Source organism: Solanum dulcamara, chromosome 11, assembly GCF_947179165.1.
Source record: "Solanum dulcamara chromosome 11, daSolDulc1.2, whole genome shotgun sequence".
Taxonomy (NCBI): Eukaryota; Viridiplantae; Streptophyta; class Magnoliopsida; order Solanales; family Solanaceae; genus Solanum; species Solanum dulcamara.
The window spans coordinates 54814339-54832014 of record NC_077247.1 but is presented as its reverse complement, the minus strand read 5'-3'; the positions used below and the strand labels follow the sequence as shown (position 1 = coordinate 54832014).

The following is a 17676-nucleotide window of genomic DNA, read 5'->3' as shown; positions in this document are numbered from 1 at the left end:
CAGGGATTCGTCCTATCATCTCCTAAACCTTTTAAAAGTGAAATATATACCCCTTACATACTCACACCCAAGTTTATATTAGGCAGTGATTTACACTCGCCCTGCCAGCCACACAATATTACCTTTTATATATATAAAAAAATAAATAATTTTTTTTATTCTTTTTCTTTTATATTTATATTTTCTCTTTTTCTCCTTCCTTTTCCATTCCTCTTTCTTTCTGTTTTTTGTGAAGCTTTTGCAAATCAAAGAGGAGGATACCATCCATGGCTACAACATTCTCTTCTACCTTCATCGTTATTTGGCTATTTTCTCAACTTTATTTTATATCAAAAATATCACTTAACTTAGACCTTTGTATCAATAAAATCACTTTAATTAAATTTATCATTAAAACAAATTTGACATGATAAAATAAATTATTTCTTATGTCATTTTCATGATAAAAATAATAAACAAATGACTCAAAAATTACAACTTTATTATAAAAAAATAGAAAATTCAAGATAAAAGATAAATTTATGTATAACATTGTTCATTTTTATACATCATCAATAAAATATTTTCTCAAAACCAACTTAATTAATGTTTGACATATATATTATATGGAAATGGGTCAAAAATGTCATTAAATTATTTGAAATGAATAAAAAATGTCTTCCGTTTATAGTTTGGTCCAAAAATGTCCTTACCATCAATACTTTGGTCCAGAAATATCCTTATTGTTATTTAATGGATTAAAAATGCCCTTTTTCAAATAAGTATATTGTTTATTTTCTTTTTGAACACATTTTTTCTAATAATATTTCTTGTTAGCAAATTTTTATTCTCCTTCAATTAGAAAAAAATTGAAAAAACAAAAATAATTCTTATTTTATTATAATTATTTTTTATCGTTATTTGAATAAAAATTAATGATGATATATTATCCGTCAAAATTTAGAGTACATGAAATTATTCTATTTAATTGATAAAATGAGATTAAAAAGAAAAAAATAATTTCTTACATTTTTATTACTTAAAGTGGTTTAAAAAGAAAGAGAATAAGAATAGAGTTCCTTAAAAGTAATATTTTTATAAGGAACAAGATTTGTTTGGTTTTTGAAAAACAATATATTTTTTCGGAAAATAGGATTTTTGACCCATTTTGTAATAATAGAGTTATTTTTGGACCAGACTATCAATATCAATGACATTTCTAGACTAAAATATTGACGACAAAAATATTTTTGAACTAAATTATAATGGGAGAATTTTTTTGTTGATTTCAAATAATTTACGTAGATTATAACATGCTTCTTCAACTCGTGAAATTTAGTTCTCTTCCGAAATAATAGACTTGATTAATTCTCTGGTCATGACGGACTGCTTGGAAGGCTTATATCATACTTTTGACTTTACAGGCACCATTTAACTAAATTTATATTATTGACGGAAGCAGAAGTTGTATCCCTGTTTTGATTTCGTCCAACTGTTTGCTTCTGGTTGAGCTTTTAATTTCTCGTTTCCAATTGCAGTTTGCATACAATCTAATTGGATTGTCTATTATAATATATGTCAGATATTAATTAACCCGATTATGAAATAATATTTTATTGATAATATGTAAAAATGAATGCGTCATATATGAATTTATATTTTATTCTGAGTTTTATATTATTTTAAAATGAAGTAATAATTTTGAACCATTTATTGTTTATTATTTTAATTATGAACATAGTACAAAAATAATTTATTTTGTCATGATGTCAAAAAAATTTAATGATAAATTTAGTTCAGCAATTTAATTGATACAAAATAAAATTTAATTATTTTGCTAGATAAATTTTTAAAGTTGAGTAACTTTTTGAGATATTAACTCTTACTTCGATCTACTCTCTTACTTGTCAATTTTTGACTTGACACACCTATTAAGAAAACAATGATTGATAGAGTGAGTTTACCATTTTATCCTTATTGATTGATAGAGTTTTAAATATTTACTTATTATATTTTTCAAAGATATTAACTCAATGTTAATAAATTGAGGGTATAATAGGAAGAAAAAATTTGTCCTTTCTTGATTTGTCAAAATTGACAAATAAATAGGAACGGAGGGAGTACTAAATTATTTTTAAAAAGATAAAACTAAACATGAATTTGAAATTAACCGCAAAGAATCATAAGAAAATTTTGTTAGCGAAACCCCCCCACCTCCCAAACCTTCCTCAGCTATTTTTTTTTATTTCTTTCTACATTGTTTGGTTAAATTTATAAACGTATATACAGATTTGAACCACTGAATCAAAATAAAGAATTAGAGAAAAAATTGTATAGAGATGACTAATTAAGTGGCCATTTAATGACCATGTTGAATTTCCTAGTCCTAATGACTCTATATGGTCGCACAATAGTTTTTCTGATGTGATATATATATTCCTATTTCTGTATTTGTTCTGATAAAGCTTCAAATTGCAAAGATTGGACCATATAAAGCTGGCCATATGACTAGATAATATTCACTGACAACGATATATTTCTACTTAAAACACTTATCATTTATCAATACCAAAATGATAATATTTTTTTTTTGATAATATGGTTTTTGGATTAAAATAATTACTTGCTTAAAAAGCTAATTACGAAGTTGAAACTTAAATAAATTCACAAAAGAAAAAAAATGTCTTCCATTGTTATACTAGTAATTATTATGACCAACAACTTTCGTACAAGTGGTAAATAGTTCTGTGCTGTGAATAAGTTATGAACAAGTCCACCAACTCTCTACCATTGACTTGTGGAATATTTATGATGCATAATTTGTCTCAGCGCTGAGAAGCTAATTACTGAATAGCAATGGTGGTGGTGGAGTGTTAAATATTTTTTTATTTTTAATTAGAAGTTTTGAATTTGAGTTTTTTGGATATAAAGTCATCTTTGTTAGGGAGTGTTTTATTTTCAACGTGAAACTTTTCGATGCGAATTCAGATTTAGTCGGGCTCCAATGTTGGTACCAAATACCGAAAGAAAAATCCAAAAAAAGCTAATTACTGATCACTCTCGTTACAAATTATCTGCAGTCATGATTCTCTTTTACATGTCTCTTAAAAAATATTTTCTTTGTTCACTTTTACTAGTTCATTTTAAATTTTGCATGCTCTTTAAGAAATAATTGTCAATATGAAGATTTAACCATATTGTCCATATTAATTGATGTTATAAGTATTAGGTCTATAGAAAATTTATGTCTTTTTCTTGATATGTTAAAAATAACAAATAAAAGTGAAAATTTATTTTTGAAATAGTGAAAAAGTAAAACTGAACGGAGGGATAACTATCTTACCCTTATTTATGTCTTAAGATATAATTTATCTTCATTGAATATTTACTTTAGTTATATGTGTCATCACCTCATAATTAAAGTGTTTATAGTCTTCAAAATAATTACTGTAAAAGGTAAATAGAAAAAAAGAATAATTAATTTTATTTTATACTTTTAAAATAACAAATTATTTAAGATAGCTATTTTTAAAAACCACAACAGATGATTGAAACGAATGAAAGTTATAATATTTAGGTTGGTACAAATTGAATTAATTACAATATATGTTTCTTCTTTTTTTTTTACTTGCGTGCGTATATATCTGTTGTGAAACTTGAATGCGCTAGTTACTGATCGCCAACCCTAATCAATTATTCCCATCAATATTCAAGTCAGAATTATTAAATTCCTTATCCTTATAATTAATTCATCAACTTTCTTCTCCCTTTTATTCAAGAATAAACACAAGTTGCTAAAAAAAATCCGTGTTTTTTTGTCGTTGCTAATTTTTTTCTTCAGAATTTTGTTTTATCAGCTTCTAGAAGATATGCATATTGGTCTAATTGTTAGGTTTCCAGAAAATATTGAGCAATCTTCTCAAATTGTCTCTTTCACTTTAAACTAACGAAACCTCAAGATAGGAAGATAAAGGCCAAAAAAAAAGAGTTTAAGTTATACTAGCACAACAATAAAAGTTTTACATTCATTGGTAGGTTAGGCAAAAATATTTATAGATAAGCCTTCTTAAAATATAAAATTTGTTCATAAAAATAAATAAGTTAAATACTTATTATAATAAGTAAAGATAATCTCTCTGATGAAGTTACAAAAAAAGGTGCATATAACTTAAAGAGAAAAAGTTACTATTACTACTATTAATAATATAAAGAGATAAGTGTCAAAAACACACCTAAATTATTGGGAGTGTGAGTTTTATACCTAAATTATTATTTTTCAATTTGAGAAACACATTTAGGTGGTGTGTGTAATATACTCTCTTTACTCTCTCTATTTTTTGAATTTTTTTTGCCACATGGCTAAAATATTCTATATTGATAAAAATTAAATAAACTATTAATATTAGTTAAAATTTAAAACTAAAGTATTTCTATCCCCAACAAAAGAAATTATTTTTTAAAAAAATGAAATTATTTTTTTAAAATGAAATTATTTTTTAAAAAAGGTTTTTTTTTAAAGTTATTTTTCTCATTCATGTGTATATATCTAACACAAAACGAGAAAAAAAATTGAAAGCGGAAGATTAGGTGTGGTGGGGTAGAGTTTTAAAAAAATATATATATAAAAATAATATCTAAATTATTATTTGAAGGGGGAGGGGGAAGATGAAGTAAGAATTTTTTTAAAAAAACTTTTATAAAAGAAATTTAGAAAATAAAGATAATTTAAAACAAGTTTGGATCTTTTAATTGATGGGGTGGGGTGCTTATGCGGAGATCCTATGTGGCGTAAATTAATACACATTGGATGTCACATTTCATCCCGTCAAATGGAGGGGTAGAAGTGAGCCAATAGTATGACGGAAAAAGGTATTTTTGAGCCAGAATATAGTATAAAGGTATATGTGTTCTATTTAGAATAGTTGAAGGATAATTTTGGCCCTTTTCCGTAAAAAAAAATGTGAAAATAATGACTCTGTTACAAATATTTATGATAAATTTATAACGAAATGTTAGACAGATTTTATTAATCGATCACAAAATATTTAACGTGATAAAGGTTAAATCCTTCACAATTTAGATTTGGTGTGCTGAAAGGTGCATATCCACTTGAACATCACTTAATTAGTTGCGTAAATTAATTACAATAGTACTAGGTCGATTACTCATTAAACATTCTTGCCCAAGAAAGTGTATATATATGTGGAGAACATATTTGATTAGACGAAACCTGATAATCCATGATTAAATTATAGCCCTTAATTAATTTCTTGCTTAAGGAGTTAAACTTTTTCTTGTGGTTTTTAACTATTACATACTGTCACGTGTCCAATCTTAAGGGTACTAGTCAAATTTGAGAGCTACGTTAATTAAAATTAGTCATGACTTTATCGACTATATATATATACGTAAAAACCTCACTGAAAATTAAGTCCATTTTGTCAGTATAAAGAGACCATGGGTTAATTAGGAGTCTCTATCAACCATGCATGATTAGAATTTGAACCATCAATACTAATTACTACCCCGTATTCACCATTTAATTTAGCTACCCATACCGGGACCAATTCTAGTTACTACTATACTCTACTAGAAAAGTATAAAGCTAAATAATTATTCTCTATAAAAGAAAAAAGAAATTATATTGATAACATTAGGTATATTAGGTATGTGTTGTTGTTGTATACGTAGGGTGTGTTCGATAGGAAGGAATATTTATCATGGAAATTGAGTAGGTTATTTATTTATTTATTTGCATTTGATATATAAGCAAAACACATTATTCTAAAAATATTTGTATATAATCTAGATAAATACTATGAGAAATAGGAGTGAGGATGGAGGTTATTCTAAAACACCATGGTGATTGGTGTGTAGGGGTGAAGATAAGTGTTGGAGGGTGATCAGAAGAGCACAATCAATGTGGAATATTACTTCTAAAACTTTATTATTTTTTTTAAAAAAAAAATTGTGTTTTAAAAAAAATATTTTTCAAAATTTTTGATTAGGTGAACATAAAAAAATCTAAAACACTTTCTCGTGACCAAACATACCTTTAATTATAGTAACAAGAAAAAGTAGAATTATTTAACTAAAGGAGTTCACATAATTAATTAATTTTGTCATTACGCTGAAATATTTTATTTGATCTTTTCTTTTTTGTGTTCCTCTACTTTGAGAAACCTTTTTAGAAAGTTGAAGCCAAATCGTACTATCTTCTACAACACCGCAAATATATTTTATTAATCCAAAAAGTTAAAATTTCATATCGGTTGCCATTTTAAAGTGTAAATAACTTTATCCCATTTCCTAATTCTTGCTTGGATGTCATCTTTATTTTCCTTTCAATTCTAGCCAAAATCAACTACTAAATACCAACTTCTTGAAATAGTCTATACCAAAAGCCTATCACTATATTGTTTCTCTTTTTTTACTATATAAACGTTTGATATTCAAAATTCATTAACTTGCCTAATTTATATTCATGTAAGTAGGTCTACTGTACGAGATTTAATTTACATACTTTCTAATGAAAGATGTTTTATTCTCTGAACTCAAACTCAAAACATTAATAAAGGATGGATAGATTTCAATTTTCATGCGTCTCGTCACATAACACTCCTTGGATGTAGTCATTTTCCTCACTTCCACATACGCAACTTTAGTTACGACTATCAAGTTTTCTGCTACTTGTTAGTTCCAATCAACGTTTAGCATGTACACTTGGACGACAACAAATACTCAAATGTTGTGGTCCGGCAATAAAGGCCTAAAGAAAGAAAGAAAAAAAGCAACTAAACTATCCAGTAGAAGCAACTATTTAATGGCAGTAATAGCATATATCGGCACATAAATACTGCTATGTATATATATATATATATATATATACACGATAACATATATATACATAAAAGAAAATGAATGAATTACAAACAAATTTTGCTGGCCAATAAATGCATGCATGTTGCTGCTATATGCATGCCTACCAAACAGGGTGACTCAAATTTAACACACAACGTCGTTGTTGCCTTGCCCCAACTTTTGGGGTGGAACATACAATCAATGATCAGCATGAGGATATTTTTAATGTATAGTAGTATATGTATAGGTTAAAATATGTATAAATTGCATAAAAGAGTAATTAATATTGCACTCACGTTAAAAACAGTACTTCCTCTGATCCATAGTAATAATATTTGGGGTGGGAAGAAGCTAAGTAATATAAAGAGTAAAAAGTGTACAATGAAGCATTCGAAAGTGATTATTTACAATTCTGAATCCGTCTCTATCTTCGTCGCTCCTGCTTAGAAAAAGACGGGGTGGGGCGTAGAGCTGCAAGATTTGACATGTCAAGGCCAATTAGGTTGCAAGTAATACACATCAAATTAAGAATAAAAAGTGGAGTTACTGGAGTTGAATCCAACTCCCAACCACTTAACGTGATCGTCATTGTTTATTTATTAGTATATATCCCTTTCTGTACAACACAAATATGTGATCACTTTCAATAATTCTGCTAATAGCTAGTCATATTTATTGCCCCTACCCCCACCACCATCCCACGGGGTTCATTTGGTATCTAAAACAAGTCAACCCTTTCGGCAAGTCTACATAAATTGACAACTATTAGTAAATGCTACTATGGAATTTCATACTTTGGTTTGGTTGTATTTTTATTTATTTTTTAAAAAAAGGTACAAATGAGTTAAAACAAGATCCAAACAACTTCTACAGCGTTTTCTTTGCTACATCAAACAACCCCAGACCCCACAATCATGTCAAAATATAAGTTTCACTTTGCACGTTTCCATACAAAATATACCCAAAATAAATTTAAAAATAGAAGAAATAATGAATGTGCAGACAATCTTCCCAACTGAAAGGTTTGAATAAGACGAAAAGCTGAAGTCAGTTTCCTCTTTAAGCCCCCTAAGTTTTCAACTTGTTTCTAAAAGTACAGCTGGGAACATTGATTAGGTACTCATTTGATAATGGCTGTTTTGAATGAAATAAAACCGAAAATGACCTAAACCAAACTGGACTACACATGTTCACATATACAGCTACAACGACTACAGAAATAAACCAACTGAATCCCTCTCTCAAAGAGAGAGAGAGAAAGTGACAAAAATATCACTTGCTGGTGATTGTAATCATTTCACCAAAAACGCAAAGGGTGAATGTAATTTAGCCGGTGCAAAGTGAGAGGGATAAACCAAACATCGTTAAGTTCCAAATTCTTCAAAGCAGTATATCTCTATTATGTCGTATTATATATATCAATGTGAACCCATAGCACAAGACTCAATTGGTCATAGAAATCAAAGAGTAAACAAATTTTCCTAGAGATTGAAAGCTTTGGAAAGAGCAAATGAGAGAGTTTAGGCAATTCCCGTCAAGAAGGGGGGAAAAGAATTACGAACTTGATATCCATCATTCTAGCTATTTTATTTGTTCTTATGTCTAGGCTCCACAAATATTGAAGGAAAGACGAGCTTATCTATAGGCATATGATCAATGCATTCGGAAAGTTTAACTTGGTTAAGGGGTATTCATTTACTAATTTCTTTCTACTACCGAGTGTCTGATCACCTTGAAAGTAGAACATTCATCACCAATCATAATGTAGAAAACATGGTTAACCACGTCACAAACAAGAGAACTACGTATTGGATATCCAGCCTTCTTATGATATGTAGATAACATGCAAACCTACACAAAGGTGGTGCAATCAGAGAGAGAAGTTGAACAGGGGTAGGGGTCAAAGAAATAAAGGTAACTCAAAGAACAATGAAATTTAAGATTAGACCAATCAAAATCCACATGAAATGGGCTAAAATGGGAGAGTCCTCTCCTAATAGTTCTACTAAGCTCAGCCATACAACGTAAATCAGAAGTGTTACAAGGACTTGAAAGTATATGCATCTTTTCCTATTTGGAAATGAAACTAAAAAATTTCATTTACCAATTCTCTGGCAAGACGAAATATGATCCCTTCCAAAAATGTACTCCAAGAATATCACCAAAAGTACTAAACATTTTTCTTTTCTCCAACTGTTTGACCGGAAAGCTTAAAAAGCTTCCATTGTTTCATGTTTGTGTACATAAAAATAAAAAAGAACTGAGAGAAGCAGAGGAGCATCATTACTGCCTCGAAGAGGAAGGGGTACCTCCTTGGTGGAGTTACCATCAAGTAAACAATATGCAGAAGAAGAGAGCAGGCGATCACAAAATATTTTAAAGTTGTAGAAGGAGAGCGAGTCTCCTTTGTGTCTTCTCTTTGACCAGGTGCATTGTACAGGAGGACAAAGAGACCATTTAAAGCAATGTATGGAATAATCAATTCATCACGCCTTAGAAGAGGGAACATGGAAAGCAAGGCAAAATATGTTAGCCAGCGAAAAATGAGAGGCTCATCAATTGCCAAGAAGCTTGCTGGAAGAAGAGGCAGCAGAATAGATTTCTCATGAACTGTAATTCAGCACAAAAGCATCAATTAGAGCTATACTGAGATGAGAGACACACATCACATAAGTAGAGATGCATGGCCAGATGAGGGAATCAAATCGGAATTTTGTACCTTGAAATGAGAAGAAGTAGAATGATAAGGCACTGCTGAGCAGTCCAAACAGGAAGTTTCTTCTGCTCGGTGCCAATATTAGCAGCAGCATTGAGGGCAGACATGTGGAAACAGTTGAAACAAGACTAAGAATCCTTAGTGTTTGAGTACTGAACCTTCTCTTCCACTTCACAATGACTGAAGTGGTACACCAGAAGTTAGCCACATAATCCTCGTATATGCCCCTCTCAAAAGGAGCTAGGCGGGAAAGAACCTGCATTAAGCATCAAAAGAAACTGAGTTAATAATCTCGCATATTGTGATGGAAATCTTTGCCAAACAAAATGAACAAAGACTCAATCCCCAACCAGGTCATCCATTTCCATTTAGAAGAGAAGACATAAATATAAAAGGGGTGGGGGCTAAGGTAAAGGGTTTCTGACACATCTAGAAAAAATAATATAATCAGGTTACAACTTTCGTGCCATTGTGATTATGAGGGTGAATTAGCACTTTTAACAATCTCTCGAACTATGTTTAAAAACTAAAAAGGTATAGCTCAAAACTCCTGAAGTTTAAATTATTTAATGGTCATAGTAAAAATTGGGGAACCAAAGGATGCCGCCTAGAAATCAAAAAAGTAGGATGAAAAACATGAAAGGCCAGAGTTCAAAAACCACCCAAGGCAAAATGGCTAGTGATTTCTTTCAACCTGCCTAAGCCTTGATGGAGAGTTCCCCGATACCTGTGTTGGTAGGAGGTAGCAAGTACTCAGTGGAACAGTCAAGGTGTGCACAAGCTAAGCATGTACCACCGTTGTCAAGAAATAAATGAATTGGTAAACGACTTCAATTGTATATTCACTTGACCTTTGAGACTTCTATGCATTTGATTTTGATATGACCTAACAGGTTAGCACCTAAGTGGGTCGAGAGGATATGGAATGGGATAACTACCGAGTTACAACAGAGACATTGTTTGCTCTTAGTAATAACAGCAGTTATGTCTCAATTTACACTTTTAGTTCTTTACTCTTTCCATGTGTTATCCACCAAATCCTCCCAGAGGACCTCAAGAACTACACCCAGACACAAAGAAACTCCCTAACTAGGTGAACTTTCATGAGAAATCCAAAACAAAGTAGGAAGAAACAATCAGCAGGATTTCTCATTCCATAGACAAGGGAAACCTCAATTCCGTAGTCCCAGAATATGATCATCTTACCAGTGTACGCATTCACCCAAACCATCTCCCATCATCCATGCAGAAGCCTGACTTCTTATTGGAATTTCCCTCCTGTACCTCACTACTAATAGGTTGGTGCTCATATATCTAATATAAGAAAGCCCACTATATGCTCTTGCAGTCATTCTCATTCTTCTATAGAACTAGTAAATGAGAACACATGTCTTCAAGTATACTTACCTTCATCACTAACTCATTCTTCCTAATTCATTTATTAGATACGACTAGAAATCAATTGTTCTGATTTATATGAAAATCCCTCCATGAAATTACCCCTCCATGCATAAGTCATTCTCATCCCAACCCTTCTGGGTAGTATGGTAACTTCCGTAATTGCCACTCTAGTGCCACTGTGAGAAACTAACATCACTTTTTATAAAACCAAAAAGGACATTTAGCACAATATAAACTGTTAAAATATCTTATGTATGTCGTTAAGAAACTCTAATGTAACCAATAGGAAATATCCTAAACTGTCCTTCACCTATGCACAAGATTTACAAATGCAATATGCAATATCAAGAAAATAAGGTAGAACCGTTCTTTAACAGGCAAATGTATGGCATTTTATCTCTATCTGGCAAGGATATGCCTAAGGAAAGAGGCGTGACAACCATAAGTTTTAAAATTTATAGATTAGTACGATGACATACTATCTGAATAAGTAAAACAATACTAAAAAAATTAAGAATGAGTAAATGCACATCATTGCTAAAAAAATCTTTGTTAAATTTTGTTTCTATTATAACTGAGAAATCCCAAAGGGCACATGGCGCACAGTTCGAAACTCGATGCATAGTGACCCTGATCCTCTACCCTTCTCCACTTATACCAAACTTTTGTTTGTGGCGGAGTTTGAATCTGTGACGTACGCTTAATCCACACATTACATGTTGCGCTCTCACCACTAGACCAAAACCATAGGGGCAAAAAATATTTGTTAGATTATAAGAAATCAATTAAATGTGTTAAAATTGTCAATCTTAGAAAGAAAAGTCCAATTTCAAATAAACCTAGAAACTAATATTGGCATTCCGGCTTTCTTTTGCATTCCCCGTTTTTAACATAAAGCAAATGTTTATGATATGATTATTAGATAGTCACATGTAAAATAATCACACTTAATGTCATGTAATGTTAATATCTGACGTCATAAACATAAAGCAAATGTTTATGATATGATTATTAGATAGTCACACATTACATGTTGCGCTCTCACCACTAGACCAAAACCATAGGGGCAAAAAATGTTTGTTAGATTATAAGAAATCAATTAAATGGTGTTAAAATTATCAATCTTAGAAAGAAAAGTCCAATTTCAAATAAACCTAGAAACTAATATTGGCATTCCGACTTTCGTTTGCATTCCCCGTTTTTAACATAAAGCAAATGTTTATGATATGATTATTAGATAGTCACGTGTAAAATAATCATACTTAATGTCATGTAATGTTAATATCTGACGTCATATATATAGCTATATACGTTGTACAATGTGCCTATAAAAATATGTCGCAAGACATTAGAAATCATGTGTTCTCTCAATTCTTTTTTCATTTCGTTTATTTCTCAAAAAGAGTTTAACATAAGTATATCATCTGTTTTCCTTAAATCTTTAGCAAAATTGAGGCTCAAAAGGCATCCTACTTGCTTAGGCATTTGAACAAAACAAAAACAGCACAATGTAGCTTAATTTATCTCAAGCAATTTCAGCTCGCCCTTCACCAAGACAAGCCTTGGCACGAGTCCTGAAACAGTATTTTGAAAAACATATATAACGATGGTAAGTCCTCCAACTATTAGCTGAGGAGATTTTAGGATATTGGATGTCATCTCTCAAACCAATGGAACCAGTAACTTAAAGCACATAAATCATGATTCAATGTACTTGCAATTTAAAGCAACATTCTTTTACCTCGAAAGGTGCTTCCAAAGAATAAAGATATGGCCACCAAAGAACAGTGAATGTTCCTAACACCGCCAAGCCCAATTTCAAGACCTCAAGAAAAGGATTATGGCGCCTTAAGCATTTTCCAAAGAGATAGCCAAAAAATGCAGGTGCAAAATAGGCACTCATCTGCATAAATCAAGATCTGTAAGTAAAACTTGATAATACAACGGAGCAAGCGACAAAACACCAATAACTTTAAAGAGTAACTCCCAGTAAATCTAGTAGATAGTCAAGCACAATAACAAAAAATTGGCATAAGTTTATCATACATCAAGTTACTCAAGTAAGATATCATAACCTCAGCATCAACTGAAAATCACGTAGCTAAATATTAATCCAGGTAATTATTGTTCCCCTCATTTGATTTTATATGATAATATTTGATTAGGCGTAGAGTTTAAAAGAAAGACTTACAAATAAGCCAAATATGCACAACATACCAAGTTACCAACAATACCTTCAGAATCTTCTAGTCTTAAATATGATATGACATTACTATAAGAAAGTGTCAATTGAGGGTAAAATGGAAATATTAGAACTAGACATTTTCAATTTTTTTTGAGACGGTAAGACATTTTCAATTATAAAAAAGTACCAATCTTTTTGAAATGAATTAAAAATGAAAAGAGTGCCATATAGTGTGTGTATATATATATATGTGTGTGAAGGGGATACTACCTTCCCCTAATTTCATTTGACACTATTGGACAAGTTTAGTGATTAAGCACCTATTATGACTTGCATGATTTATCACATAGGAGTGGATCATCAATTCTTAGTCAAAACTTATTTGATCCTTGTTTCAGCAAACTAGAGAGCCATTCAAGATTTCAAATTTGTCACATATGCTAACAAACACCTAGAAGAAAAATATTATGAACTAATAAAGCACATAAATATATTCACATCATGATAATGTATTGAAATAGAAGAAACATAAAAGACATAGCAGATGTAGTATGAAAAAATAGAACCTAAAAGCTTTGTGAATCATGTTTAGGCTACATTTATATGGATCTGAATTTAGTCCTTCTAGAAATTGATCTCATAAAACAAATTACATTATATACTCTTACTTACCAAATTGGCTTACCCTTGTTAAAAATAGACTGGCCGACTCCCTGCCTTTTTTAATTCAAAGAGGGAGAGGCAAGCACAAACAGCAGAGAAAGGGAAAGCTCCTACTCAAGCCATCTTGAGGATATATAAAACAAGCTTGCCTATTAATTAAGCAGCAGATGCACCTTGTTTCTCAAAGTCAACTTTCTCCCCTTTTACTAGTAGTTGAGTGCTCATTGTTGTGTATGGTCAACCAAAGATCAAGTGGTAAGTTTAGCTCAGGAGTTGGAGGAGAAGTTTCGGGCGATGGGGACTTGGAGGAGTAGCAAGTAGCATATCGACCATGACAGCATCTTGCATTATGGAAGCAACTACAGAGATACTAGGGGTTTCGAAGAGCTACTTTGTCGGACACAAAGGGGACTGATGGTGGAATAGAGAGGTCCAAGGTAAAGTTGAAGCCAAGAAAACAAAGACGGGGGAGGAGAAGAGGACAAATAGGGAGTGGTATAAGAAGGCAAAAAGGAGGCAAAGTTAGTGGTTACAATGGCTCAGACTGCAGCTTTGGATGTTTGTATGAAGAACTTGGGGACAAAGGCAGGGACAAGAAGCTGTACAGGCTAGCCAAGGTGAGTGAGAGGAAGGCCCATGACCTAGACCAAGCAAAGTGCATCAAAGATGAGGAAGGCAAAGTGTTGGTGGAAGAGGCACATACTAGGCAAAAAGGGCTTTGGTCCAACACATCTACTACACTCTTGCATGCATGTCTAGTAGAACCTTAGATCTTTGCACTTTTTTTCCCTTTCTGTAGGCTGCTTTGGTCATTGATTATTTCTTATGTAGGCATAAACTCCACTTCCTCCCTTTAGAAATTCTTTCCTTTTCATCTCTACAGAATGACTCTACTTCCTCTCTTTAGAAATTATATCCTTTTCATCTCTTGAATTTGGCTTCAGTTTTTCTTAGGACATTAGGAATACCACCAAATACAAATTAGCATAGACATTCAGTCACCAATCAGAAATCAAGCTTACTGATTGCCACGAAATACTATGTTTGTGACAAAAATATTATTGTATATCTTAGTTTTTCCACCATTAAATGAAAAGTTAACTTGCACAATCACAATTTGGTATTTGTATATCCAAGCACAAATATGTATAAATTACATGTTCAAATTTGCTTTATTAGTTGGGATATAATACACATAAAAAGAATGGTACCTGTTTATGGTTAAGAGCAAGAGTGAACAAGATCGAACCAACAATGTCGCTATCAGATAGGATTGCAGAAACCGCAGCAACAGTAAGCCCCAAACTAATACAATTGTACTGTCATCAAAGAAATCGAATCAAAGACCAAAGCACTCAAACCAATGAAAAAACACTTCAAATCCAACAGGCAAATCCCAGACCAGGAGAGATATAGTACCTGAAAATGACCATGATCAATCAAGATGAGACACGGATTCAACAAAATCATGGCAAAGTGCCACAGCCTACCACTTTTCGACCCCTCATGACTACCGGAGTAATATACAATAATAAAATAAATAACAGCAGGAAAAAATATTAGGACATCGGACAATAATACTGTCCACCGCATCAACAATTTTCTGCATCAAACAACCAACACAGATCAAATTCATTTATCATCTCATCTTCCAGTAGTTAGTCCCAAAATATCAAAACTTTGAAATCGATCTCCCACATCATACCCAATATAAGACTCGTAGCCGTGGGAAGTGTAGAGTTCAACTGACTGTGGATCAAAATATCTGAGGAAAAGGCCATGAATATAGCTCTGATAAGCTGTAAGAGGAGGGTAATCTAGACCCCAGTATTTCAGATCATTGACAGTGCTATTTCGGTACCATTCTTTAACAGGGAGATTAAGAGTGATCTCCATCCAATGCCGCTGAGCTTCGTAATCCCCATACTTAGGCGGAGTTCCGGCGCCTGAATAGGGGTGGACTGATACTGCAATTCGCACCAAAATAGCAAACAGAGTGATGCAAATGAAGGAAGATGTAGTGCCCCTTTGAGTCAGAAAAGACCAGATGTTGAATTCGGAACCGTCGCGTGTTGGCTTCGTTGCCCTCTTCGTCTTCTTCTCCATTTCACTCACAGAAATTTCACCGGAGACAAAAATGGGAACTCGAAACTCAATTCCGGTGGACGCGGAGTCGCAATCAGTTCACGGCGGAGGGGAATTCAATTAACCCGAAAAGGAATTAGGGCTGCTCCTATGGCTGAATTTGGGGTTAAAAGAAGTCTAAATTAAAAACTGCTTAAAAAAAATAGATGCAGATCAAAAAAAAAAATTTGACTTATAAGCTATTTAAAATAAGTTTATTTAAATAAATTCAACTATTTATTAGGGATTTATTTTAAGCACATGACTTTAAATTGGCCAGTCAAACACTCAAAAAAAATTAAAAATAAATTATAAGTCAATTCAAACGGCCTCATAATATTTTATTAGAAGTTTAGTTTAATATATTGCAAAATTAATATAGAATTTAATAATTTTAAAAATTACTTTACTTTTAAAATAAATACGTAGAAGTTACAAAGGGTTGGCTTTTTCATCTTAGTGCTTTTAATTTATGCATTATTAGTTTTGTTTTATATTTTATTTTCTCATAATATAATATAGATTTTCACATATTATTTGTGGAAAAAATAATATTTTAATTAATATTATATTTTATGTGAAGATTAAATTTCTACCAACCAAACAATCTTTGACATTGCCTTGTATTTTATAAAAGGGCACTCCATATTAGGGTTGTTCAAAAATAAATTAAAATTGATAATTTAAATTTTAAAAATGCTATTAATTATTTGGATTTTTAGTTTAATAACTTAGTAAAGGTTTAGATTTAATTTTTATTGGGAAATTATTTGATTTTGTAATAGTTTAGATTTTTTTTAAAATTGATTAATCGATAATTTAATAATAGTTGAGGATAAATCTCAAAGATTTATTATAATTTACTTTTCAGATTACTATTCTGCAAAATTAGTTGGTTCCTTTTGGTAAAAATGATCCATATAAGTCATTGTATTAGGAAAATTTAGTTAGCTTATACGAGATATTTAGTAAAACAAAAACTTAGAGCAACCTGCTAGAACACTATGTAGTCCAAAAGCATTAGTTATTCAAAAAAAATAAGAAGAATGAGAATGAAAGACCTCAATCTCAAAATGTAAGTCCAATGTTTGTTTGTGTGTTTCATCCTTTTTTCTCATTTCAGATAATTTGAAGATCTTGCTTAAAATTATTTATCAAATTTTATACTTATTTTTTTCTACTTACAATTAATTTTGCTAACATGATGTTTTGTTAGTACTTATTCTAAACTGATAGATTTCAGTATAATGAAACTTGATTTTCATATGCAAATTACTTGATACCCATTTAGATTTTTCAAGAGTATTATATTAATTTGTTGTTTGTCTGTAAGTCTTTTTCAGTGAAAAAAATAAATCAAATTGATGACAGTCAATAATTGATATATTAACGTTTTAAAAATGATTTAGTATGTCTAGAAATCGATAACTGATGAATCAATCTTTTAACCTTCAACACCTATCTGACTTATACAACTCTACTACTTTTCATATGATTTTTAATTTTTTACTTATTAAACACTTTACATAAATAAAAAATTTTAATAAATCATCAATATTCGGCTTGAAATGTTAGTCATTATCTACGAGTTATCTACGAGTTATCCTCTGAATAACTTTATATAACTACAATTTTATTCCTATATTTTAAAGGTACATACTTGACCATCCTTGAATTTAATTGTATTTCGAGTCAATTGTCATCTCTAATTCATATGCTTATATCTTGTAAGTTTTTTTTATATATT

The 17676-nt window shown here is 31.2% G+C and overlaps 1 protein-coding gene across 1 annotated transcript; it reads right to left on the bottom strand.

Moving 5' to 3' along the window:
- Positions 1-8818: 8818 nt before the first annotated feature.
- On the bottom strand, positions 8819-16038 carry LOC129874615 (probable dolichyl pyrophosphate Man9GlcNAc2 alpha-1,3-glucosyltransferase). The gene is made up of 6 exons (XM_055949925.1): positions 15511-16038; positions 15225-15408; positions 15017-15124; positions 12699-12860; positions 9560-9812; positions 8819-9450 (listed from the first exon to the last, which is right to left on the bottom strand). Exons 1-6 carry the CDS (start codon positions 15909-15911, stop codon positions 9011-9013), a joined length of 1548 nt encoding a protein of 515 aa, XP_055805900.1. The 5' UTR covers positions 15912-16038; the 3' UTR covers positions 8819-9010.
- Between the last annotated feature and the right edge of the window lie 1638 nt (positions 16039-17676).